Below are 25,039 nucleotides of genomic sequence, written 5' to 3'. Positions count from 1 at the left end.
GACACAATGCTTTTTACTTGGGGTTGTTCTTGGTTTCTGTATTGGGTAGAGGGAATTTTAGTTTTTCCCTGTAGTTTAGCAAGTAATTATCTAGCGCATATTGTATACTTTGTGTCATGCTAGACACTATTGGGAGGAACTATTAAAAGAAGTAGAAAATATTTTTTCTGGCCTTGAGAAACCTATAGACTGGTAGCAGGTTGAGCCAATGTTGAGAGTTTGAAATTCTGTGAGCTAATTTGTGTGTGTGTGTGTGTGTGTACCTTTGAATGAGTAAATGTACAAAATGAGTTAAGCCCATATTCTGGGGTGAGAGAATAGAAAAAAAATAGGCTGATAATGGCCTCTCCAAGTATTTGTGTAAGAGGTCCAGGAGAGTTTTTTTTTAAAAAGGCCAGGGCTTCCCTGGTGGCGCAGTGGTTGAGAGTCCGCCTGCCGTTGCAGGGGACACGGGGTCGTGCCCCGGTCCGGGAAGATCCCACATGCCACGTAGTGGCTGGGCCAGTGAGCCATGGCCGCTGAGCCTGCGTGTCCGGAGCCAGTGCTCCGCAACGGGAGAGGCCACAACAGTGAGAGGCCCGCGTACCGCAAAAAAAAAAAAAAAAAAAAAAGGGCCAAAGTTTGGTGAGGAGGAATTCTCTTTAGGTGAAAAATTCCATATCATGCATGCTGTATACTGAAATGGAGGACCTGAGAGCCACTGTCACAGTTTATGGCAGGGAGGACACAGAAGCATCACAAAAGGGATTGAAGTCTCAGATTACAATGATTCAACTTTGGAGTGTGAAAGACACACCAAATATTCACATGGTCCTGCTGAAGACCAAATTGAGGAAAGCCAACTCATTTTTTTGATCTAGTAGAAATGAGAAGTGTTCAAAGGATGACCCTAGTTACTTAGGGTGACATTTTGAGGTGGCTTTGCATTTGGAAAAGGACTGATTAATTTCATGATGTTTAGGTTTTCTAGATATCTGTGACATCTAGAAGTTGCACAAAATCTTGTTCCTAGAGCCTAGGTCCAGTTTAAAGCTATGATGAGGTATTTTCCTTAGATGGAGTAAAATAATTTCCTTGCAGCAGGAAATGGAAGTGAGTACTATTTGAATAATAGGAAAAAAGTATCTTGGCAGTGGGTGGAAAAGCTAAAATGATCTGGTGGTATGAAAATATACGTGAGAGATTAAAACTTTTGTTTTTGCCTACTAAACTGCTGAAATCGATTACCTTTGGTCTGTTCAAGTGCTTTTGTGTTATTCTCAATTTTTGCAGATGACATAGTAACTGCATATAGTGAGATGTCTCAGATGGTTGAGAAGTGGGGGCTGAAAATGCCCTCCAAGTTTTGCCCCCCACAGTTTAGGCTTTGGGTACTATCGTACAGCCGTCCCTTGGTATCTGCGGGGTATTGGTTACAGGAACCCCCGTGGATATCAAAATGGATACAAAAATCCGTGGACGCTCAAGTCCCTGACAAAAAATAGCGGAGTAGAAGGAACACAGTCGGCCTTCCGCATTCGCGCGCGAGGTTTGCATCCCCGATTCAGCCAACCGCGGATGTGAAACCCACGGTTACCGCCGGTAAACTTTATATCATTCTTCAAGGGTATTGCCAGTTTTGTGATTAGATGATTCTGAATGGGTGTTGGCAGTTTTAAAACATCAAAATGACTCTGGATGGATTCAGCGCTTGTGAGGAGACTGAAAAGGCTGTGAGTTGGCTTGAGAAAGGTTTGGATGGTAATGCTCACCGGGAGAGCTCCAAAGAGATCACAAGCCTTGGTCACTGCTTTGAGATGAATGTCTAGCTTCCCAAAGTGACTACTTTGGAGGTAACGACATTTATTCATTTGAATGAATAAGCTCTCATGCGTTTAGCAGATAGTTAACATTCCTTTGTATCCAAGTCTCATAAATGTTTATAAGGCAGGGTTTTCAAACATGGAGGTACCCATGGAGTCTGTGAAGGTGTCTTTGCTAGAGCCGTGTGCAGACAACTCCTTAGCCTTCTCGGTAAATACAGGAATGAATGCATCTGGGAACAGGATGCAGTGTGCCTTATAAGACTTATCCCTTGGAGTAGAACTCGTGGAACTATTTGGATGAAAAAAAATAAAAAACTCAGGGTAACCAGGAAGTGCTAGAATAGAAGGTGGGGATGAACAGTGCAAAGGGCCCCTTCCTCCTTTCAATTGCCCAGCAGATTATTTTCAGTTGATTTTGTGTGTTTGTATGTTTGTGTGTGGTGGTGTATGGTGGTAGAGGAACCTGTTTTGCATAAAGGGAAGCAGAGTGATTGGGGCATGTATACAGGACTCTTGAGTTTCAAGGAATGGTATTTGGTTAATGGTAGGGAAAGAAGAGGGCATATTGATATTGAGGGGAGAGCCAGAGGAGAATATTAGAATATCCTTATATGGGAAATCATTAAATTAGACAATTTAAGTTGGAAGAACTTCCTCATTGGGGGGTGAGGTTTCGGATATGTAATTAAGTAGGAAAAATAGGAATGCTAGTCCTACACGTGGAAGAAGGCAGAGGGACAAGGAGGGTAAGACCTGTGGTGAGGGTTCTATATCTAAAGTCAGGTAAAGTTATCCTTGTTGGGTATGTGTAAACTTTCCTATTGAAAACAATGATTTTGAGACATTTTGACATCTCTCTAAAGGCACTCCAGTGACTGGGTGGAAGCCGTGGCCTTTTCATGTTCCCTAGGATCTCAATGCCAGTGATCACTTGGATCTCCTTGGGGGTGTCTTAGATGCTGCTTCTCCCAAAGTGGGGTAGTAGGGTGGCCTTTCCTTTGCTTCTGTGAAATCAGAATGCGAATACCTCTGTCTTACGGGAGCTTTCCCCAGGGCTCTGGACTTCTCTTGGAGCAGTAGGTCCCAAAGTTGGTTTTCTTTACTTATTAGTCATCACTGACCCAGCCCTCCTTCTTTAACTGTCTACTGGCCACGCCTATCCTCTTGAGGACAGATTCAGGGCCAGGCTTCAAGAGGAATATTTTCCGGCTCTTTCATTTTTTTAGAGTCATAATTGCTTCCAGGTCACAAGACAGTGTGAACCAAAAGAGCCCTGGGGGAGTACTACCAGATTTAGTTTAACTGAGGCCTTCTTAATCTTGAGTTTCTAATTTACTGTCTGGATGGCAGAGTCCAAGCTGGAGTAAATGGGCAGGTTTCATGCTATGTGTAGGGGTCCTAGTTGTATCCCATGCGTTGCCAGCACCAGTTGTTCTGCACGTAAGGGGTCTTTGGCCACAAAAGGAGCTACGTGATTCTGGGGAACTGGTCCACTAGACTAACAAACACCCTGTCTGGTCATTTTCTTTTCTTTCCTTTTATTTTTTAATAAATTTATTTATTTATTTTTGGCTGCATTGGGTCTTCGTTCCTGCATGTGAGCTTTCTCTAGCCCCACGGCGAGCGGGGGCCACTCTGTTGCAGTGCGCGGGCTTCTCATTGAGGTGGCTTCTCTTGTTGCGAGCACGGGCTCTAGGCACGCGGGCTTCGTAGTTGTGGCTCACGGACTCTGGAGTGCAGGCTCAGTAGTTGTTGCGCACGGGCTTAGTTGCTCCGCGGCATGTGGGATCTTCCCAGGCCAGGGATCGAACCTGTGTCCCCTGCATTGGCAGGTGGATTCTTTTTTTTAAAAATAAATTTATTAATTTTATTATTTTATTTTATTTATTTATCGTTTCTGGCTGCATTGGATCTTTGTTGCTGCGCGTGGGCTTTTCTTTGGTTGCGGCGAGTGGGGGCTCCTGTTCGTTGTGGTTCACGGGCTTCTCATTGTGGTGGCTTCTCTTGTTGCGGAGCACAGGCTCTAGGTGTGTGGGCTTCAGTAGTTGCGGCACGCGGGCTTAATAGTTGTGGCTAATGGGCTCTAGAGCGGAGGCTCAGTAGTTGTGGCCCATGGGCTTAGCTGCTCCGCGGCATGCGGGATCTTCCCAGACCAGGGATCGAACCCATGTCCCCTGCACTGGCAGGTGGATTCTCAACCACTGCGTGGCAGGCGGATTCTCAGCCACCGTACCACCAGGGAAATCCCCTGTCTGGTCATTTTCAAGGGTAAAAACTAAAAGTTTTTAACAATGTCTACTTTCGTAAAAAAAAAAAAAAAAGTCAGATAGATGCTCTGTTACCTCCTGTCATGCCCTCCTCTTCCTCACATGCTTTTGCTTGTCGTTGTTGTGAAATCTGCTTGTTTGGGCATCTTCCTTTCAAAACAGAACCAAAAAAGTCTACCCAATCTGTACAATCTCCTTTGAGATTTTAGTGCTGACTGTCCCTTACTACCAGCTCTCTCAACCCTAACTTGGGCTACAATTCGATGTTCTTCCCCTTTTGAGAACATATTCTCTCTAAACTTTTCTAAAATGTCTGTCTTCAGTGCTTCCCCCCAGTGTTTCAGTTTGGCCCACTATGGTGAAATATTTCAGGTTCCCCTATTTCATTTTTTTCTTTTTTGGTTGTTATATGCTATGGGCTTCTCTTTTATGCCTTTCACACCTGCACTTGTCTTCGAGCATTTTTTTTTTTCCGTTTGGATTTTTTGGGGAAAGAGTTCTACCTCATCATGGTTTTTCGTCTGCTACCTGCTCGCCCTCAGCTTAGCGGCGCTTTTCACCATTTTAAGGTTATTGCTCTCCTATTAGTCCATTTCTCTTTGGTCTCCCCCGTTTCATAGTGCGGTGATTGTGCCTGGCTACCTGCTTCTTGCCGCCCGCTTCTTGGATTCATTCCCTTGTGTCTTGGTCAGTCCTTCTACTTATGTGTACATGTGCCTTCTAAATCAAAAAGTTTTCTTTCTTTATATTTTCAGCCACACTTATCACTTTGGATTGGTGGAGCATGTGTTCTCCTTTGTTCTCACCACGAGTTGGATGTGTCTTTTGAGTTTTTCCCACCAAAGTGGGGACAGCTCACAGTGGTCCTGCTGCCTTCCAGGCAGTGACCAGCATTCGATTCTGGGGCCGTGCAGCTGTTCATTTCTTAGCAATTACATGGTTGTGACATCTGGGAAAATCCTTTGCGGTATTTCGTATCCCTGTGCTTCCTGGGTCACTTGAGATTACCAGGTTTCTTCCAAGTTCCTTTTAGGAACTTCGCCTTTTGCCTTTGATGTGATGGTTCCCATCAGAGAGGGAGTGAGAGAGAGATGGAGAGTTGTACACCACACATGAGTGCAGGCACTACGAGCAAAAGCAAGCTGGGCCCCAAGTGTGTACACCAGTGAAACCTACCAAGTGTGGCGTGTCTGTAGGATTTTTCCTTTCTGCTCACCTCTCCTGAGGCGTAGTGTACAGCTGAGTGGTTATTAATTTGATTGGATATGATAATAACAAAACAAAACCCTGGGCCTACTGGATTAGAATCTCCAGGGCTGGGACCTATGAATCTGTATTTTGAACCAGCACCTCGGTGATTCTGACTCTTGGGAAATGTTGGTGTGCATTGTCCTTGACTCCTCCTGCCCTATGTGGGCATTGACGCCACCAGTGCCTCTTTAGAAGTTCCCTTTGCCTACTCTCTGGCTCGGGAGAACCGATCTTTGCTTCTTGTGTAGACCACTTAGCTCTGTGCTCTCCTGACTGTGCTTTCTACCCCTCTCCTCCCCTCCCTGCCTCTGCAAAGGCTACTATTAATTAGCAGCAGAGGACTTCACGTAAGAAGAGGTGTTGGTCTGACAAAATCATAGTGGAAGAGTGGGAGGTTGAGATTTAAGCAGATGCTCTATCTTCAGGATCTTGTGAAAGTGGGGCTGCCTAGGGTCAGGTTTGCTCTCTAGGTGGTCATAAAATGCACATTGTATGGTAATTATTTTGGTTTTTACTTGCTTTTCTTGTTGTTGTTATTGTTATTTGGGGATTTGGGGGGTCTAAAAACTCCCTTATCTAGGTAATGATGTTTTATACATTATTCTGTTTGCAAATGCCAGGATTCCCCCCTCTGATTTCTGTCCCAGGCTGGTCAGCCAACAGGCTGAGCTGTTGTTTCCTAAACTGGGATATTCCAAGATACTCTAAGAAACAGTCAAAACTTGATCAACCGGGATGTTTAGGGAGTGGGATCCCGGTGACCTGATGTGACGCAGACAGTCAACCCATTTGTCTTACCCCTTGTGGAAATCTCTCTAAAATTATGTGTGAGCCCACATAACTGTTTTAGGAATGTTAAAGATAACTTTCAGAAAAAGATAAAATCATGAGTCTCTTACAGATATAAAAATGAACACGTATTAAAGATTTTATTTTACTCGTTAATCAGCAAGAGAACCAGACAGATGTTATAGCCGGTTCAAAGAAAAAGTCCAAAAAGCACAAATTTATATGGAGTAAAGGAATTGAATTGCAAATGGAGGCAAAACTGGTTTTTCCACAGTGGGGAGGAAAGTCAATCCAAACTGCATGGGACAAGACAGAGTTTGCATATCCATCAGTTACCTGCAATTTACAAAGGTGCAAAATAACTCAAAGACAATGAACTGGGCTAGAATCAGGCAGCTTGGAAGGGTGTGCTATAGATAGTGCATAACGTTTTCATTGAAATACATTTTTTTTTTAAACAGTAAGCATGGTGAATACTTTTTAGGGAGGTTTCTTTTGCTTCATGTAATTTCTCAGGGTCACCACCTCAATTCTCATCCAGGTTTCACTTCCATATAACACGTATATACTGAGTACTTACTATACGTAAGATATCGCAGAAGAACCAGAGACAGAAAAGACAGTATTTCTTACCGTAAGTAGCTGATTGTCTGGGGGTGGGGGCAAGACAGATGTGCCACATCCCCAACTAACCACACAGCAGAGGGACTAAGAATCTGTGCTGTGGTAGGGGTGGGAATGAAATGTTTGAGGAGAACCAGAGAGGGAGGAGTTAACCGACCAGGGGCTGGGGCTGGGGAGATGACATGATGACATTTAAGCTAGGCTTTGAGAGAGGACAGAAAGGAAGAGGGGACACAAGAGAGGCCACTTCAGGGACGGGTCAGGAGTTGGGGTGGCAAGGTTGCAGGGAAATAGGATGTGGCTGAAGAGGAGGCTAGACAGGAGGTTTGAGACCAGGTTGTGGAAGGCCCTGAATGCTGTGCTAAGAAATGTGGGCTTGATTCTGAAGACAGAGGAAAGCTATTGAAAGCTTTGGAGGAGGGAGGGGGTGACGTGATCGAACTGGTTCTTTAGAAGATGAATTGATTGTAGAATTAAGAGATTGGAGGCAGAGGGACCAGTTAAGAGGCTACTGTAATATTCTGGTCGAGAGATGATGAGGGTCTGCATCAGGGCAGTGGTGAGAGGGGTAGAAGGAGAGGATGGAGATGGCATTATTAAGGCTTGACTCCTGATGGCATGTGGGTGGTGGGGGAGAGAAGGAGTTGAATGCTGAAATTTCCAGGCTAGGGGATAGTGGCGCTATTACCTAAGGTAGGAAACACGCTGGGTATGGGGGTGGGGAGCAGGTTTATGGTAACAGATAATGAGTTCGGTTTGAGACACTGAGTTTGAGGGGCTCGGTGGACATCCAATTAACAGCAAGTTGCTGCCAGCTGGAAATTCTGGTCTGGGCCTAAGGAGAGAGGTCAGGGCTAGAGATGCAGATTTGGGAGTCATCAGCGCACAAAGGGGTGAGTTGAAACTGTGGGAGCTCTTGAGCTAAGCGAAAAGGAGGGGCAGGACACACACACACACACACACACACACACACACACACAGAGGGTGGGGGTTTAGGGCAGAGGGAGGGGAGCGGAGGGGTTGGGGAGAGCCAGACTTGAGCTAGAGAGACAGGAAGAGGAGAGACAGAGGAAGACAGAAGGACAAGAGAGGGAGACTGAAGGCTGAGGCCCGAGGACTAAGAGTGGGGGGGGGCAGCGGGGAGGGAGGAAGGGAAGGAGGAGGAAAGGGAGGAGAGAGTGGAGCCTGAGGGGAAATAAGAAAGGTGAGATAAAGGAGGGAAAGGACAGGGGCAGGAGGGGTGGGAACAGGAAGAACATTGGAGGAGAGGGGACCATGGCAGGGGAGGAGAGAGAAGAGAAGCAGAGGAGAGGGGAAGACAGAGAAATCTGGGAGAATAATAGGGGGAAGGGGAATGATGAGGAGAAATAGAGAGAAATGGGAGAGAGAGATTGAGAGAGGAGGGGGAAGGGAAAGAGACAGAGAGATGGGTGGGGTAGGAAGAGAAAGAGGGAGGGAAGGGGAAGGGGGATAGGAGAGGGTGGCAGAGGTAAGGAGAGACCGAGGGCCAGGTTTCTGGGGTGGCAGGAGAGAAGGGCCCCAGATAGGCCAGCAGGCACTGGGTCTGAAAAGCCAGGAAAGGGGCAAGTACAAAGGAAGGGGCAAAGGCAGCGGTATCCTATGCGACAGGGACAGGAGTAGGATGAGGACCAAGGAGAGAATGGGGGATGTGGCCCTGCTGTCCTCTCACTGACTCTCTCCCTTGTCTGCTCCCTCTGTGCCAGCCACGCTGGCCTCCTGGCTCTTTTCTGATCTTAGCAGGCACCTCGTGCCTTAAGGACCTTTACAAGGTTGTTCCTTCTGCCTGGAATGCTCTTCCCCAGATATCCACATGGCTCGCCTCTTTGCTTCCTTCAGGATGTTTAAATGTCTCCTTCTCAGCAAAGCCTACTCGGTTCACGCACTTACACGTTGCAGCCCGTTCCACTCCCCACCCCCAACCATCACCCTTGCCCCTTAGCCTGTGTTATACCACCTTCTAACATACTGTAACACAGACTCATTTAACGTGTTTATTGTCCATCTCGTCCCACTAGAATATAAGCTCCATGAAGGCAGAGATTTCTGGTCTTTTTTGTTAATTGTTAAATCCCCAGTACCTAGGAGAGTGCCAGCACATAGTAGGTGGTCAATACGTATTTGTTGAATGAGTAAGTGATATTGTGTTGAATATGGACAATCTCTGAAAATTGTATAAAGGATAAATGAAACAAATTCCTGAGGTGACTGTATTTTACTGTGGTTTACTTCTTTGGAAAGTGGAGAACAGCATAAAATTCTGATCACTGTAGGGTTTTGTTCAGTTGAGCTTTGATGAATAAGGCTTTTAGCTAATAAGTTAATTCGAGTTTGAGGGTCTCAAGACAACCTCATTGGATAAACCTCTTTCTCTTGATGCCTCATTTTCTCTGGAAGGTGAATTGGCTGTGCAGTGGTTGTCAACAGCGAGAACCCGACATTGGCTGGTGAAGGGGGCGGTAGGTCGTGGGGATGACAGACGGATAGGAAGGGCCAAGGGCAGACATGTGCGGTTCTTGATGGAGCATTGTTTTCTGTTTGTTTGTGGTCAGAGCACAAGGAGTATGGCATCTGATCTGAAGGGCACTTTAAACCAGGTTAGGTATACGCATTATATCTATATAACTCCTAACTTGAAATTAGAATGAGTATTTTTGAAGGGCTTATAAAGAAAGCATGTGCTTCCTCTGGAGAGCTTAAATTGGTTATGTCACTCAAATACTTCAGTACTCATGGATTGGAGAGTTGACGAGAAAAAGATTCCCCAGTAGTCTTTCGATGCCCTGTTCATATATGGGAATGACCCCCTAATTGTAGTTGGTTAGGCTAAAAGTGTGTAGAACAATATACTGGCATCTCACTTGTCTGAAATAGATTGAATTTCCTCGAACACTCATGCATATCTGTCTTTCAGATAATTTAATCACTCTAGGTGATTAACAGCATCCTCGTCTCCATCCTGAAACCTATGGATTCCTGGAAAGCTGGTGCCCCCTCATCCCCATTTGGACCTTAATTTTCCATAGCAGGCTGGCTTGTGAGAGACTGCTTTAACATTTTGGTGCTCTAATTACCTTTATTTATTTAAATGTTTCCGCATAAAAGGTGGTTAAAGCAGCTGTCCGTGTTACAAGTTTTGATTTTTGGGAGTTCTTTTTCCCCAGGGGGAGTGGCCACAGCAGGTCCTAGCTGGTGGTGAGTGGCTGTCATGATCTCTACAGCACCGCTCTACAGCGGCGTGCACAACTGGACCAGTTCTGACCGGATTCGCATGTGTGGCATCAACGAGGAGAGGTGAGAAGGCTGGGAAGGTGGCTGTTGCCGGCTTCCAGTGAGCGGTGCCTGCTCCCTAGCGAGGTAGCTGCAGCAGCGCCTGAGGGGGGACCCTGGGGAGGAGGCTGCTGGTTGTTTCTAATTTTCCTGAGATGGGCTGGGGCTGGGGCTGTGTGAGTGGCCTGCTCTGCCATGCCATCCCTGTTCAGATGAAAGTGAGGAGGCCAACAGATGACCTTTTGCCGACTAGTATTTGTCTGCTCATTAAGAACTGTCAGATTGTGGATTAAAGGGAAGCTTGGGCAATTGCAAGTTTTATTTGCTGCATCCATGTTCTGTGCTCAAGGATACGTGTAAGATATTTTTGGTCCTTGATCTAAGCCTGGAAGAAAGGCGATTTTGTCATTCAGCTTTATACTGGAAACTGTTAGTGGGTATTCTGGTGATCAGCACTTTCCTGCCTCACGAGGCTAATGATGATTCGCAGTGAGATCCTTATGAAGTATCAAAGGAGGATCAAACTGCTTAACGTAGTTTTCGTATGAAATTGAGAGTTGGTGATGCTTGCCTGATCTGCGTGTGTTTTCAGTTTTCTGTTCACCAAAATACTGGGTTGACCAGGCTGTTCCATTTCCTGATCATGCCCCATGTGAAGAGCACTCAAAATGGCCTTCAGATTCTACATTTGATTTTCATAACCCTTGGCCAAAGAGCTGTGTGTGATGGTTGCATTGCCTCTCCCATTTTTAGAGAAGGTATGACTCCCCCATGCTTGCTGGTTTCAATATATCGACTGTTGAAATCCAAATACATCAAGTCAGTCACCTAGAATACAGAACGATATGGCTTTTCCTGGGACTCAAGATCTGACATTTCCTTGGGGAAATCTTGGAAGTGTGTGCATGGGTGTGTGTGCATGTGGGAGAGTGTTGGTAATATTGAAGGGAAAAGGAATGGGCATCTTTGTGTGTATCTACTTTCTTCTGTTCTTAACTGGAGAAGTATGTACTTGTGTGAGGTTCAGGTTAGGAGAATAGACCTTTTTATTATTTTTTTAAAGCCATTAGCTCCTGATGGTTTAACGCTGTCTATACTGAGGAACAAGTTAGAGATGGACTTAAAAGGAATTTAATTTTAGAATATAAAAATCAAGATCAAGGAAAATAAGACAAAATTCTCAGATCTGCACGAGAAAGATATTTTCCTTTGCATATGACGTATGTCCTTAGATAATAACTAAGAGATGATCTGGGGAAGGCAGAGTGCTGGTATTGATTTGCGGGAGTATTCATTGACAGCTAGTTATAAGTAGTTGAGACTTTGATGTAGAGATCTGGACTAGAGCCTTCAAAAAATCAATGAACAAGTTACCTTAGTTTACTGTCTATTCTAAATCCCCTCTGAAAAAGGACCAGGAAGTGGGCCCGAACCTGATTTTCCCTCCTTATGGACCTTTCTTGGGACGTTAGATTACCAAATATGCCAAGTGGTTAAGATGACCTTTTTTAAGTGTTGTCACTCCTGATCTCATCTACCCGTTGCTGTCACCTTCCCGCTACAGCCCAGGCCATGCTATAGCTGATTTCTAAAATGTGATCTCACCTTATTTAAAAACCATCTTCCTTAGCCCTTGACCACCTGTAGAACTTCGACATTTTGGGTGTAAAGCTGCATCTGGGGGTTAACTCTTAAAGTTACGTTTGAGAAGCCTGCCTAGCACCATCAGATGTAGCTGAGGGCTGTAGAAACTGGGGACAGGGGCTTTATGCTGGCCTCAGGTGGCCGACTCTAGACAAGCCTCCAGCTAAATCCCTCTGCTTGCTTGCTGCTTCCTTTCTTGTACCCATTCATGCCTTCATTCACCAAACATTTATTAAACTCAATCAGAGCAAACCAGTAGTCATGGGATATTGGTGGTAAGTGCTGTTGAGTGGCGTGTACAGGTCCCGTGGGAGTCTAGAGGCCAGAATGAAAAACTTCTTGGGGGAATACAGGAGGGCTTCCCAGAGGCAGTGGCCTTTGCGCCGGGGCTTGGGGGATGAGTAGGTGTTTCAGGTGAGGGCTGGTATTTCTCACACGGTGTGTTTGGGGGAGACCTTGGCTGGAATGAAGGCAGTCTTGGGGTGCTATGGGAAGTCTGCAGGGACTGCGATCTAAGCGAGATGTGTGCCATGTAGTTAGGACCCAACAGGAAATGAAAAAGGTCTGGTTTGACAGTGGTGCTAGCCCTTAATAATTAGGAAAACAGCCCTGAAAGGTTATGGCTGTTTCTGGTTTAAGTTCAACAAAGCCTTGAGCATAACGGCCCAGGGTCATCTCTGTTGGGAAGAAAAGGTGGGATTGATTTTCAGACCTGACTGAAGACTGCTTTGACCCCTGCTCCCTTTTCCCCGCCACCCATGCCCTCCTAATCTTGCCCGGTTGACCCTCCTCTCCCCAGGCACCCCTGCCCTGCAAGCTGTCTCTGTCCCAGGCTCTTCTCTCAATGGAGCAATTTAACGTTTGCTTGGCTTTACACACCTCTCTCCTCAGAGGGTTTGAAACGTGGCCACAGGGCATTTTCTCAGAGCCTTGGGGGCTGGCACTTAGGTGTGGGTATGGCTGGAGTAGCCAGGACTGCTGTTGTCGCTGCCACCTCCAGAGTCTCTGGGCCGGTGGCTCTGCCGTTCTCTGGTGGCTGCCTTCGAAGGCAGGGTGTCTACTTTCAAGGTGACTTTATGCAGGGTGGGAGCCGAGCAAGGAGGGCCGAATATGCAGCTGAACTCCCCTTTGTATGGTCAGGATGGGGGAAATGGAAATAGTGTCTCCCCTCTGCGGTCCCTCATGTGGGGCTGGTGAAGGGGGTGGTTCCCTGCCGCTCCTTTCGCCTCGTCACCATCCTCCCCGCAAAACCATCCCTGGCCTGGCCTAAGGCTGGGTATTGGTCTTGCTTTTCTGGGCTCTCAGGGGTTGATGTCGAAGTGTGTTTGCCCTTTCCCTCAGGCTCCCCTTCCTCGGGACCCCTGACTGCATCTCCAGCCCTGCTCTCTTCTTATGATCATTTCTGTTTGTCACCAGCAGTCACTGCCAGCAGTGGAACCCTCCCACTTCTGCCAGCCTAGATGCCTTTTAAAGGGAACAAGCCTTTCCCCCCCGGTTAGTCCCTTCTGGAGCCCTGAAAAGATGGGGAGAGGCCCGCGGTGATCCCCTTGCCTTTTTTGCTTCTCTTGCCCCAGGTACAATTTTGGGGTCCATCAACAGTGCCCTGTTCCAGTGGGAGGGAAGGAGTTAGTTCTTGTGGGGGTTGGTTGTGGGCGCCCTGACTGCCCTTTGGTTAGGATGGCTGGTGAGGCAGCTGCTGGCTTCTTCCCTGGCTGTTGCAGAGCTCAGGGCGAGGCTCTGAAGAAGGGGGGCAAACCCCAAGGCAGTCTAGCTCCCCAGAGGTGCACAGAGCATTCCTGTGCTTTGCACCCTAGGAACCACATCTCAGGGTTTCTTCTGGAGCTTTATTCTTGCACCTCAGCTTTCCACTTGGCCACTCACACCATGGCTCCTGCCCCACTGGTGTCTTCCCTAGGGCAGCAGTGGCACGTTCTTGCTATAACTCAAAATACCAAACTTCCAGGGGGTGTTTGTCTTCTCTTCAACTTCACCCTCCCAGTCTGACCTTTTTCTTTTTTTTTTTTTTTGGTCAGGATATACCATTTTCTAAGATTCTTGCCCAAATTTTAGAGAAGACATTTTGAGGAGGTGAGGGTACAGTTGAGTTTTCCTCCTTTGGGAACCAGCTCTCTGGCCTTGAGCATTTCCCTCTGCAATATACCAACTTGAATTCGGGGTCTGTAGCCTTGAAGGCTTCCTTCCCTTTGCGATGGGAGAAAATGCAGTGGTGCTGGGAGGCCAAGCAGGGAGTGGGGGAGCTGGCAGGGGATAGGATGCAAGCAAGAGCAGAAAGGTAGGGAGGAGGGTGCTGGCTTGAGCTCTCTGGTGCCCTAGAGAAGGGGAAGAGATACCCTAGAGGGAAAGAAGTTGTGCCCTTGAAATGCCCCTTGATGCTCAGTGACCTGCCTCAGATGAGTATCATTATGTGCGCTAGTAAACGTGTACCTGCTCTAGGCAAGCTCGTCGGGTGACTAGGTGATGATTTGGATTTGGAACATGAAACACAATGGGGGTGGTTATTTGTTTTAGGAAAGGGTTACCCTTATGGTACCTGCAGCCAGCTTTCCTTGTAGACTTAAAATAAGATCATATTTACAAGAAAAGCAGTTTGCATGCCTTTTGGGATCTTCTGTGAATGACCTCTCCCCTTCTGGCAATGCTCAGTACCTCCTGGGTGGTCACCTTGATGGATAAGCTCTAGGGACAAGGCAAAGGTGCTGGGGTCCTCCACACTCCTGGTGAGAGCCCTAGGACACACAGCCCAAAGAGGGGAGTCTAGTCAGATCAGGCTCCTTTGCAGGAACTTGAAAAGCTGGGCACAGAGGCTCCGGTTTTCAGCCTGGACCTCCCCCACCCCTAGTTCCTTGTGATTTCCCCCAAGCCACCAAGGGAAGCGAGACAGGAGGATTTTACGGGAACCCAGGCAGGCAGGGGGCATTCTGGGGAAGGTGGTGGTGGCCTGAAGACTAGGTCTCATGTCCCTTTTCTGGTTGTGTCTCCCATGCTAGAAGAGCACCTCTTTCTGATGAGGAGTCCACGACAGGTGACTGCCAGCACTTTGGATCTCAGGAGTTTTGTGTCAGCAGTTTTTCCAAGGTAAGGGGCCATGCAGAACCACATGCCACCTGCCAACGGGTGGAGCTGAACTGCTCAGGCAACGTGCCCAGCCTGCCATCCCAAGAAGGGGGCCAGGAAAGGACAGGGTGTTTCCCAGGAGTTGCTGTATGTGAGACAGAAATTGGCCAGCTTCTCTTTGCTTCTGCCTGGTTGGTCGAGTTGCAAAGAGGACCAGCAGTCACCTCTCCCGGGCCTCGGGACACTTGCACGATCTACAGAGAGCTCGCTAAGATGGGCACGCTGCTCTGTCGTTGCAGGTGGAGCTCACGGCAGTTGGAAGTGGCAGTAATGCCCGGGGGGCAGACCCAGATGGCAGTGCAACAGAAAAACTTGGGCACAAGTCAGAAGACAGGCCTGACGACGCCCAGCCGAAAATGGACTATGCTGGGAATGTGGCAGAGGCAGGGGGCCCCTTGGTGCCACTGAGCAGCCCGGGAGACGGGCTCAAGCTTCCCACTTCTGACGGCCCAGAGGCCAGCAACGGCACGGCAGACTGCTCCTGGACTCCCCTCAGCACCCAAATGAGCAAACAGGTGGACTGCTCGCCAGCTGGGGCGAAGGCTTTGGACTCTCGGCAGGGTGTCGGGGAGAAGAATACTTTCATTTTGGCAACTCTAGGAACTGGCGTCCCCGTGGAGGGCACCCTGCCTCTGGTTACCACTAACTTCAGTCCGCTGCCAGCCCCCATCTGCCCCCCGGCTCCCAGTTCAGCCTCTGTCCCCCCATCTGTTCCAGATCCATTCCAGGTCCCTCTCTCTGTCCCCGCCCCGGTGCCCCATTCTGGGCTCGTTCCCGTCCAGGTTGCCACTTCGGTTCCGGCCCCTTCCCCTCCCTTAGCACCAGTCCCGGCTCTGGCTCCGGCGCCACCGTCAGTGCCCACACTCATCTCCGATTCGAACCCTCTTTCGGTTTCGGCCTCAGTCTTGGTGCCCGTGCCAGCTTCTGCTCCCCCGTCGGGCCCCGTCCCCCTGTCGGCTCCAGCCCCTACCCCCATCTCAGTCCCAGTTTCAGCTCCTCCCTTGGCTCTGATCCAGGCTCCTGTGCCCCCTTCGGCTCCGACCCTGGTCCTCGCACCTGTCCCCACTCCAGTTCTGGCTCCGATGCCGTCGTCCACGCCTCCGGCAGCTCCCGCCCCTCCATCGGTGCCGATGCCCACCCCGACCCCGTCCTCTGGCCCGCCTTCTACCCCCACCCTCATCCCTGCCTTTGCTCCCACGCCGGTGCCTGCACCCACCCCAGCCCCAATCTTCACTCCAGCCCCCACGCCCATGCCGGCTGCCACGCCCACTGCCATTCCCACCTCTGCACCCATCCCGGCGTCCTTTAGTTTGAGTCGAGTGTGTTTTCCTGCAGCTCAGGCACCAGCTATGCAAAAAGTACCCCTGTCCTTTCAGCCAGGGACAGTGCTGACCCCGAGCCAGCCGCTGGTCTATATCCCGCCTCCAAGTTGTGGGCAGCCACTCAGCGTGGCCACACTGCCAACCACCCTGGGAGTCTCCTCCACCCTTACACTCCCTGTCCTGCCATCCTACCTGCAGGACAGGTGTCTCCCTGGGGTGCTGGCCTCCCCAGAGCTGCGGTCTTACCCATATGCATTTTCTGTGGCCCGGCCTCTGACTTCGGAGTCCAAGCTGGTCTCTCTGGAGGTGAACAGGCTCCCCTGCGCTTCCCCATCCAGCAGCACCAGCACCCAGCCTGCACCCGATGGGGTCCCCGGGCCTTTGGCAGATACTTCCCTCTCCACTGCTTCTGCCAAGGTGCTTCCACCACCACAGCCTCTGCTGCCAGCCCCCAGCGTGAGCTCAGCCCCACCGCATCCTGCCAAGATGCCAGGTGGCAACGAGCAACAAACAGAAGGGACTTCCGTCACTTTCTCTCCCCTCAAGTCACCTCCACAGCTGGAGCGAGAGATGGCCTCTCCGCCTGAGTGCAGCGAGATGCCCCTGGACCTCTCCTCCAAGTCCAACCGGCAGAAGCTCCCGTTGCCGAACCAGCGCAAGACGCCTCCCATGCCCGTGTTGACCCCCGTGCACACCAGCAGCAAGGCCCTCCTCTCCACGGTCCTGTCTAGGTCCCAGCGCACGACCCAGGCTGCCGGCAGCAATGTCACCTCATGCCTGGGCTCCACTTCCTCGCCCTTCGTCATCTTTCCTGAGATCGTGAGGAACGGGGACCCAAGCACCTGGGTGAAGAACTCCACTGCGCTGATCAGCACCATTCCCGGCACCTACGTGGGAGTGGCCAACCCAGTGCCTGCATCCCTCCTGCTGAACAAAGACCCCAACCTGGGCCTCAACCGAGACCCCCGTCATCTCCCCAAGCAGGAGCCCATCTCCATCATCGATCAAGGAGAGCCCAAGAGCACTGGTGCCCCCTGTGGCAAGAAGGGCAGCCAGGCTGGGACTGAGGGACAGCCAAGCACAGTGAAGCGTTACACCCCAGCCCGCATCGCCCCTGGGCTGCCGGGCTGCCAAACCAAGGAGCTCTCCCTCTGGAAGCCCACAGGGCCAGCAAATATTTACCCACGGTGTTCAGTCAACGGGAAACCCACCAGCACCCAGGTCCTGCCTGTTGGCTGGTCACCATACCACCAGGCGTCTCTGCTTTCTATCGGCATTTCCAGTGCCGGGCAGCTGACCCCCAGCCAGGGGGTGCCCATCAGGCCCACCAGCGTCGTTTCTGAGTTTTCTGGTGTGCCATCCCTTGGCCCTAGTGAGGCTGTGCATGGACTTCCCGAGGGGCAGCCACGGCCCGGGGGCCCCTTTGCTCCAGAGCAGGACATGGGCACCAAGAACAAAACTTGCCGGATTGCTGCCAAGCCTTACGAGGAACAAGTGAACCCTGTCCTCCTGACGCTCAGCCCTCAGACAGGGACCCTGGCACTGTCTGTGCAGCCTAGCAGTGGGGACCTGAGAGTGAATCAGGGGCCTGAGGAATCAGAGAGCCACCTCTGCCCCGACAGCACTCCTAAGCTGGAAGGCCCCCAGGGGGCTTGCGGCCTGAAGCTGGCAGGAGACACGAAGCCTAAGAACCAAGTGCTGGCCACCTATATGTCCCATGAGCTGGTCCTGGCCACCCCCCAGAACCTGCACAAGATGCCCGAGCTGCCTTTGCTACCTCATGACAGCCGCCCCAAGGAAATCATCTTGGACGTGGTCCCAAGCGGCAAGAGGGCCTCCAGCACAGACCTTGCACAGCTCGGAAGCCAGGTGGACCTGGGGCGGGTGAAAATGGAGAAGGTGGATGGTGATGTGGTCTTCAATTTAGCCACCTGCTTCCGGGCCGATGGCCTCCCAGCAGCTACCCAGAGGGGCCAAGCTGAAGTGCGGAGTAAGGCTGGGCAGGCTCGAGTGAAACAGGAAAGTGTAGGTGTCTTTCCTTGCAAGAACAAGTGGCAGCCAGACTCGGTGGTGACCGATGGGGTGACCGAACCTCTGCCGCCCAAGAAAATGAAGTGCGGCAAAGAGAAGGATGGAGAGGAGCAGCAGCCGCAAGCCAAGGTTGTGGTCCGCAGTTCCCTTGGACCCAAGGTGAGTGCTGGGCTGAGGTTGAGGGCCGGGCCGAGACCCCAGCGGTCTGCTTTGTCCTGCAGACGTCAACCTCGTGCAGCGTTCTTTAATTTTAATCTATCTATCTATCTATTTATTTATGGCTCCGTTGGGTCTTTGTTGCTGCGCATGGGCTTTCTCTAGTTGCGGTGAGCGAGGGCTACTCTTCGTTGCGTTGCGCAGGCTTCTCATTGCGTTGGCTTCTCTTGTTGCGGAGCATGGGCTCTAGGTGCGTGGGCTTCAGTAGTTGTGGCACGTGGGCTCAGTAGTTGTGGCTCGCAAGCTCTAGAGCGCAGGCTCAGTAGTTGTGGCACACGGGCTTAGTTGCTCCGCGGCATGTGGGATCTTCCCGGGCCAGGGATCGAACCCGTGTCCCCTGCACTGGCAGGCGGATTCTTAACCACTGTGCCATCAGGGAAGCCCTCGTGCAGTGTTCTTGAGTAGCTCTGTGAACTGAACTGATTGGAAGGCTTGTGTAAAGTGAATCATGACCCTTACCAAGTAACATTCTCCATATATGGTGTTTTAGCGTGGGGAGGGGTGGGCTTCTATTTTGTAGATGTGGGAAATGATTCGGTCCCTGAGGCTAGGAAAGCCATTGTCCCAGATGAGGTTGGAAAGTGGAAGAATACCATACGATATGGGGGAGGGAAATCAATTAATAACAGGCCCTTCCTTGCATGGCCATTCTTCCTTTTCCTCTTCTAAGATAACTGCTGGCCTTGAGAGCTTAGGGTCCAGGGAGGCAAGGGGCCTTTGACAAGGTTGTTCTCTGCACCACCGGGGTAAGCCTGCTTAGGATTTGCTTGGAGTTTTGTGGGGCTCGAGCCAATTCAGCTTCTGGGCTTATCCACCAGTTTCCTTTCCCCCTAATGCTTGGGGTGGCAGCTGTGGGTTTCAGCCCATTGGGAATTTGATGTCCAAGGCAGATGGGCATCTAGGTCTGGGTTCTTAATAGGCTAAGGATGATGGCAGGGTTCTAGGCAAAAAGGTGGGCTAAGAGGACTTGGCCTGAATCCAGTGTTCCTCCAAAGAGGATCTGAAGGACACTAGTGATCAAGGAGATTCTTGAAGCAGTTGAGGATAGGTAGGGCTTATTCAAAATATGGAGCAATTTGAGGTTATGTTAATAGCCTTCAGATTGGATGTTGAATAGATTTCTAGCCAGAGCACTGTGAATTTGTTTGTGGCAGAAGCTCTTAGTCTTTTTTGGACCATAGAGCACTTTGGGAAGCTGATGAGAGCTGTGAACCCTGTCCCCTGAAACATGACCTCAGAACTTTGCCCATAATTTCAAGGGGCTCACGGACCCAACCCACTCCCCAAAGCCCACCCATGGACTCCAGGTTAAGAACCCTGGGAGTAGAGTTTGGGTGGGTTTTTCTCAGTGACCCCATGACCACCTCAGTACGGCAGAGACATGCCAAGTAGGAACATAGGTCATTAAACAGTACAGCGTATGTCTAGCGTTTGCTCAGGTGACTGCAATCTGCTCTTGGTGGTAATAATAATAGTTCATGTCGTTATAGTTGTTACTGTTTGTTGAATTCCTACTACATACCAAGTGCTTTCTACGTATGTTATCTAACTTAATCCTTCAAATAACCCTATGAGGTGAACACTACACCCAATTCACAGATAAGAAAATGAGTAAGTTACCCAAAGTTACACTGCTACTAAATGACAGAAGTGGAACTCAAGCTCCAGTCTTATTGGCTCTGAAGTTCACGTTCTAAAACAACTATACCCCAATTTAAAAAAATTAAAAGAAAAAGAGAAAAATAAAGTTCATGTTCATCTTGAGCTATGCCACACTATCTTCCACTCTGCTTATGTATAGCTGTTTCACTGACCATTTAGCAAGTGTTTGTTGAGCGGCTACTATGTGCCAGTCCTTCCCAGGCAGTGGGAATACATCTTCAGGAGGACAGTACAGCATTTTGGTGAGGAGTATGCTTTCTGGAGCCAGGCACAGTGCCTGAGTTTGAATCCTGGTTCTACTTCTTCCTAGCTATGTGATATCAGTCAAGTTACTTCATCTGTCTCGCCCTCAGTTTCCTCATCTATACAATGAGACAGTGATAGTACCTACTCATAGGGCTGTGTAAAGACTAAATGAAATGATGATGTGAAATGTCCAGAATGGGCAAATTGACAGAGACAGAAAGTAGATTAGTAGTTGCCTAAGGCTGGCGGGGATGAGGAATTGGAGAGTGACGGCTTAATGGGTACAGGGTTTCTATTTGGGGTGATGAAAAAGTTCTAGAACTAGATAGTGATGATCCTTACACATTTCTGTGATTGTATTAAAAACAGTTGAATAATAAACGTAAATAAGTGTATGATATATCTCAGTAAGTTATATGTCAACAAAGCTATTGTTAAAAAAAGATAAAATGAAGTGATATGTGTAAATGCTTAGAACAGTGCCTGGCACATAGTAAGTGCTCGGGAAGTGTTAGTGGCTGCTGTTGATATCATTAGTATTACAAATAGGATAGACCCTCATGGAGCTTATGTCTTGCAGGCGACTCGCTGACAGGCAGGCACTGCCCCTTCCTATATTAGATGAACAGTTCACTGGGCCCACTGACAGATGCAGAGGGCAGAGAATAAAGTCACAGCATCAGGAGCCTTGAAGCAGCCCTTGGCAGCCGCCTGTAATGATTTAGTAAATGTCCATTTTTCCAGAAAGCAAATAACTTAGATCTTTCTTTTCTTATGTTCCATTTTCCTGAGAAAGAAACCATTGATAAGCAAAACTAAAATCAGGGGTCACCTCTCCACAGTGCCGGAAGCCCAGTCTCCAGGGTATGGCCCCTTTCAGGGTATGGCCAAGAATCAGAATACTCTCCGTAGTGTATACAGCAGTAGGAGTATAATGTTATGTACATGAAACTTATATAATGTTATAAACCAATGTTACTGCAATAAAAAAATTAAATAAAAAAAATTTAAAAAAAGAATCAGTCTCCTGTCTCCTACACCACCTGCCCCAAGGCCGTGCGGAATCCTGAAGGACCTTCTGAGTCATCAGCAAAGAAAGTTCTGCTTCATCTGGTGCTGGTTGTCTTCTCATCTTTTGGAAAGTTCTTTGGAAAACCCTTCAAAACTCTGTTAACCAGAACATTCATCTTACATGGTCTCTTCATCACCACAACTTTTTGCCTAAGTTGGAGTGTGCGATATATTTTTACTCTGAGTGTTGCCCTTGCAGAACATACAGACACAGATCCCTTCTAGATGTTCTGTTTTACTTGTTTTTGTCTCTCTTAGGAAGTAAAAGTTAATGATCTGTACTTGAAAGAGCCAGCTTAAAATGATATTCAGAAATAAATACGACATGTTCAAATTGACATGCACTGAACTTTATTCCGCCTGACTTGAGGTAGTTGTTCTGTGGCCATACCTGAAGGTCACACTTTAAGCAGCAGTTGCCCATCTTCCTCTTTCCTTCCCATTTCTTTCTTTCTCCTAACACTTTGGTTTATAGGAGCTGGCAGCAAGTAAAGGGAGAAACTGAATTTTCAGCTCAGCCCTCTGCTGAATAAGAAGCAGGAGTTCATGGGATAGCAGGAGTCCCTGGAATTTGATGGGGAATGGTGGCTCTATGGAGACATATTCCCCCCGCCCCCACGCCGGAAAAATGTTGCGTCAGTAAGACATCTGCCATCCCCTTAGCTGGAGCTGGACCGTGATAACCTTTTAGAATGTGGCGTGCGGGTCTGCTTAGGGGGAAAACAACTCTTCCTTTCTTCCTAGGGCCCGCTGTCATTGTTAAAATGTTTTGCTTACTCTGCACTCCTTGGATACTACAATACTAGAAATCCCTACCTTGCCCTATTTCTTGTTGGGTGGCGTGGAGAGATCTCAAAGCTTGTGAGGATGTGTGACTGCTAGGCTCAAGAGTGTCCTTGCAATGTGTAAGCACAACCATTGTGCCTACCGCATGCGCTGGGCAGTAGGTATGAGTGGGGATGACCAAAACCAGTGGAGGACACAAGTGAGGGAGAAGAGGAGTGAGAGCTGAGGTGAAGAGGCCCGGGATGGGCGCCAGGAGCCCTGGGTCTTAGTCCTAGCTCAGCCATTTTCTCACTGCAGGCACAGAGCAGCTAACTTGCAGGTTTGCCTGGTCCCGGACGGCCCCTGAGCAAGTGGACGCCTTGGGCTGTGTTGCCCTGGACAAATCATTTAACCTCTTATCTTGGAGGCTCAGTTTCCTCGTCTGTTCAAGGGTGTGATATTAGGTTTTCCTCTCTGGGTTGTTGGGAAGAACAAATCGAATATTAGAGAGAGTGTTTGGAAAAGGTGAAAGGGCCTCAGAGTGTAAAGGGTCATTATTGAAAATGCCTGGGCCTTTTCGGTGTCTTTCCTAAGTACGGGGAGATTGGAATTGCTGCCGTGGTAGACTTTTCTTCTTGCCTTAGTTGAATCTTTTTTCTGGTATTAATCTACATGTGCAAATAGATAATTTTTCTTGAGTTGGCCCATATGAGAATTAGTTTCAGTTGTTGGTGTCAGTACTATTCACAGTGAAGTTATTTGAACAATGTAGTCATCCAACTTGCAGAAGAGGCATTTTTGTTTTCTGTCCATCTCTCTATTGCTGTTCGGATATAGAGAGTATGGGGCCTGACTTTGCACCTTTTCAAATGACTTTGGGTGTTTATTCGGCTTGTGAATGCAGACTCTGTGGACGTGTTTCAAATGATGGGGTATGGATGTCTGTGGGGATTAGCTAGGGCACTGGATTCAGTCCAAAAAGCCTCTGTAGCCCACTGTGGAAGGCAGCGGGCGGCCCCTTCCCCCAGCCTCCACGTGGGAAGCTCGTGTCCGTGTGTCAGTATCAGGGCACAGGGCTCAACATTAAGAGAGCTTTCTTAAGAGGTGAAACTGACCTCAGACCTGACTCTCTCCACCTCTCTACAGTGCCGGAAGCCACCTAGTGACCCCCAGGAACCCACCAAGAAAAGCCCCAGGGGGGCTTCAGATTCAGGAAAAGAGCACAATGGAGTCAGGGTAAAGCACAAGCACCGGAAGCCAACAAAGCCGGAGTCCCAGTCTCCAGGAAAACGAGCCGATGGCCACGAGGAAGGTAGGCCCCGCGGGTCCTGGCCCTCTTGATGGGCTGCAGAGGGATCCCTATGGCGGGTGGGGGGGGGAGGGGCTCTGCAACTGACCAGGAAAGTGAGACTTCCTCACTGTGGGAGAAAGATATAATTTGAAAAAAATATTTATTTATTTATTTGTTTGGCTGTGCCGGGTCTTAGTTGCGGCACACGGGATCTTCGTGCGGCGTGCGGGATCTAGTTCCCTGACCAGGGATTGAACCCGGGCCCCCTGCATTGGAAGCATGGAGTCTTAGCCACTGCACCAGCAGGGAAGTCCCAGGAGGAAGATATAATTGCCACCTCTGAAATCTAAGCGGAGGGAGAAGGGAGACAGGAGTGGGGGCTTAATGCTGCTCACCCTGGTTGCTAGAATAAGGCACGCTCTGAAGTGGTGCTTTTCAGATAGACAAGAGTCAGTCCTACAGCAGAGTAGCCAACCTATTACCCTGAAGTGGGTCTAGGCTCAGGGAAGAAATGGGTTTAATGAGGATTAAGACCAAATGGGGGTTATTTACACTGTTTTGTCTACCTTTGGTATATTTGGAAACTCCCATTATAAAAGTTAAAAATTAATAGCTAGCTAGCTAGAAGGGTTGGAGGAGTCCTAAACCCTTATTATTTAGGGACACACAGGATGTTTGGGTTGGGGAGGTGTGTACGTAACCCGTATGCTCTGCCACTAATAGTTCCTTGGCGCCCTCAGCAGAGAGAAGCCCGCGTATTCCTGCCCATAGTAGCCGGTGTTCGTAGCCTTGCCTGTCTGATGTGACCTGCCTCTCTCTAGTCTGTTCCTATATAGCAGTTTTCCGCCGTCCGCCGTTCCCTGCTCCCATCTTCCTGCCTTGCTCAATCCTCTGCGATTCATGGAGGTTACCCTTCTCTGGGACCTGCTCCAGCTCAGTTATAACGCTGTGGAGGCGCAGCAGCCTCACAGTCGTCCAGACAACCGGGCCTTCCACTTTGTGGCGTGCCGGCGAATCGATGCCGTGCACTGCCTTTTTTGGTGTCAGCAAAAATGACCCAACTCCCAGTTTTCAAAAACCACCGGGAAAAGCTCCTTCTCTAAAAGAGATACGTAGGTGATAGCAGCATAAGGGAAATTAATAAATGTAATGCAGGGAGAACACAAACCCTCCCTTGAGTTCTCCATTTGAGCCTCTCGGGTTGGGAGGGTGGGGGAGGCTTTCCCATCCTGAGACTCTGATTGTGATATCTCTGCCTTCTGCTCTCAAACCACACACCACTCCAGGTTCCTTGGAGAAGAAGGCAAAGAGCAGTTTCCGCGACTTCATCCCCGTGGTCCTGAGCACCCGGACGCGCAGTCAGTCTGGTGAGTGAGTCTGAGGCTGAGGCCCACCTTGGCACTCCTCTGCAGAGAGGTAGAAGTCTGGTCGAGCGACCTTGCCATTGGCCCAGGTGGAGAGTTGGGAATTCGATTCACCGTGCCAAGATGCCCAGCTCCTTGCAGAGACGAGAGAGCCCAGGGTAGGAGCTGGGTCGTTGCCCACGATTTTAGGATGATTTACTTAGCATTTCGTAACAGGGATTTGACATCTCTTGTTGGCAGCCAGTGGTGGAAAGAGGAAAGGCCTGTG

General features: G+C 49.3%; 1 protein-coding gene across 9 annotated transcripts in view; it reads left to right on the top strand.

Moving 5' to 3' along the window:
- The window catches only part of BCORL1 (BCL6 corepressor like 1), a 60,125-nt gene that overhangs the window by 9,944 nt on the left and 25,142 nt on the right, over positions 1-25,039 (top strand). For 7 of the 9 annotated variants that reach the window (XM_067724269.1, XM_067724265.1, XM_067724260.1 and 4 more), the window contains 5 exons: positions 9,919-10,048; positions 14,677-14,764; positions 15,043-18,315; positions 23,263-23,428; positions 24,694-24,774. In XM_067724269.1, the coding sequence (XP_067580370.1) occupies positions 9,963-10,048; positions 14,677-14,764; positions 15,043-18,315; positions 23,263-23,428; positions 24,694-24,774 (3,694 nt within the window). In that variant the 5' untranslated portion in view covers positions 9,919-9,962. Of the gene's footprint in view, positions 1-9,916; positions 10,049-13,084; positions 13,243-14,676; positions 14,765-15,042; positions 18,316-23,262; positions 23,429-24,693; positions 24,775-25,039 lie in introns of those variants that run through there. The other 2 variants (XM_067724267.1, XM_067724266.1) reach the window with 2 other exon arrangements.

This window comes from Pseudorca crassidens, chromosome X (genome assembly GCF_039906515.1).
Source record: "Pseudorca crassidens isolate mPseCra1 chromosome X, mPseCra1.hap1, whole genome shotgun sequence".
In the NCBI taxonomy this organism is placed as follows: Eukaryota; Metazoa; Chordata; class Mammalia; order Artiodactyla; family Delphinidae; genus Pseudorca; species Pseudorca crassidens.
Note: the sequence above shows the minus strand (reverse complement) of the source record. Positions and strands in the feature narration are given on the sequence as shown.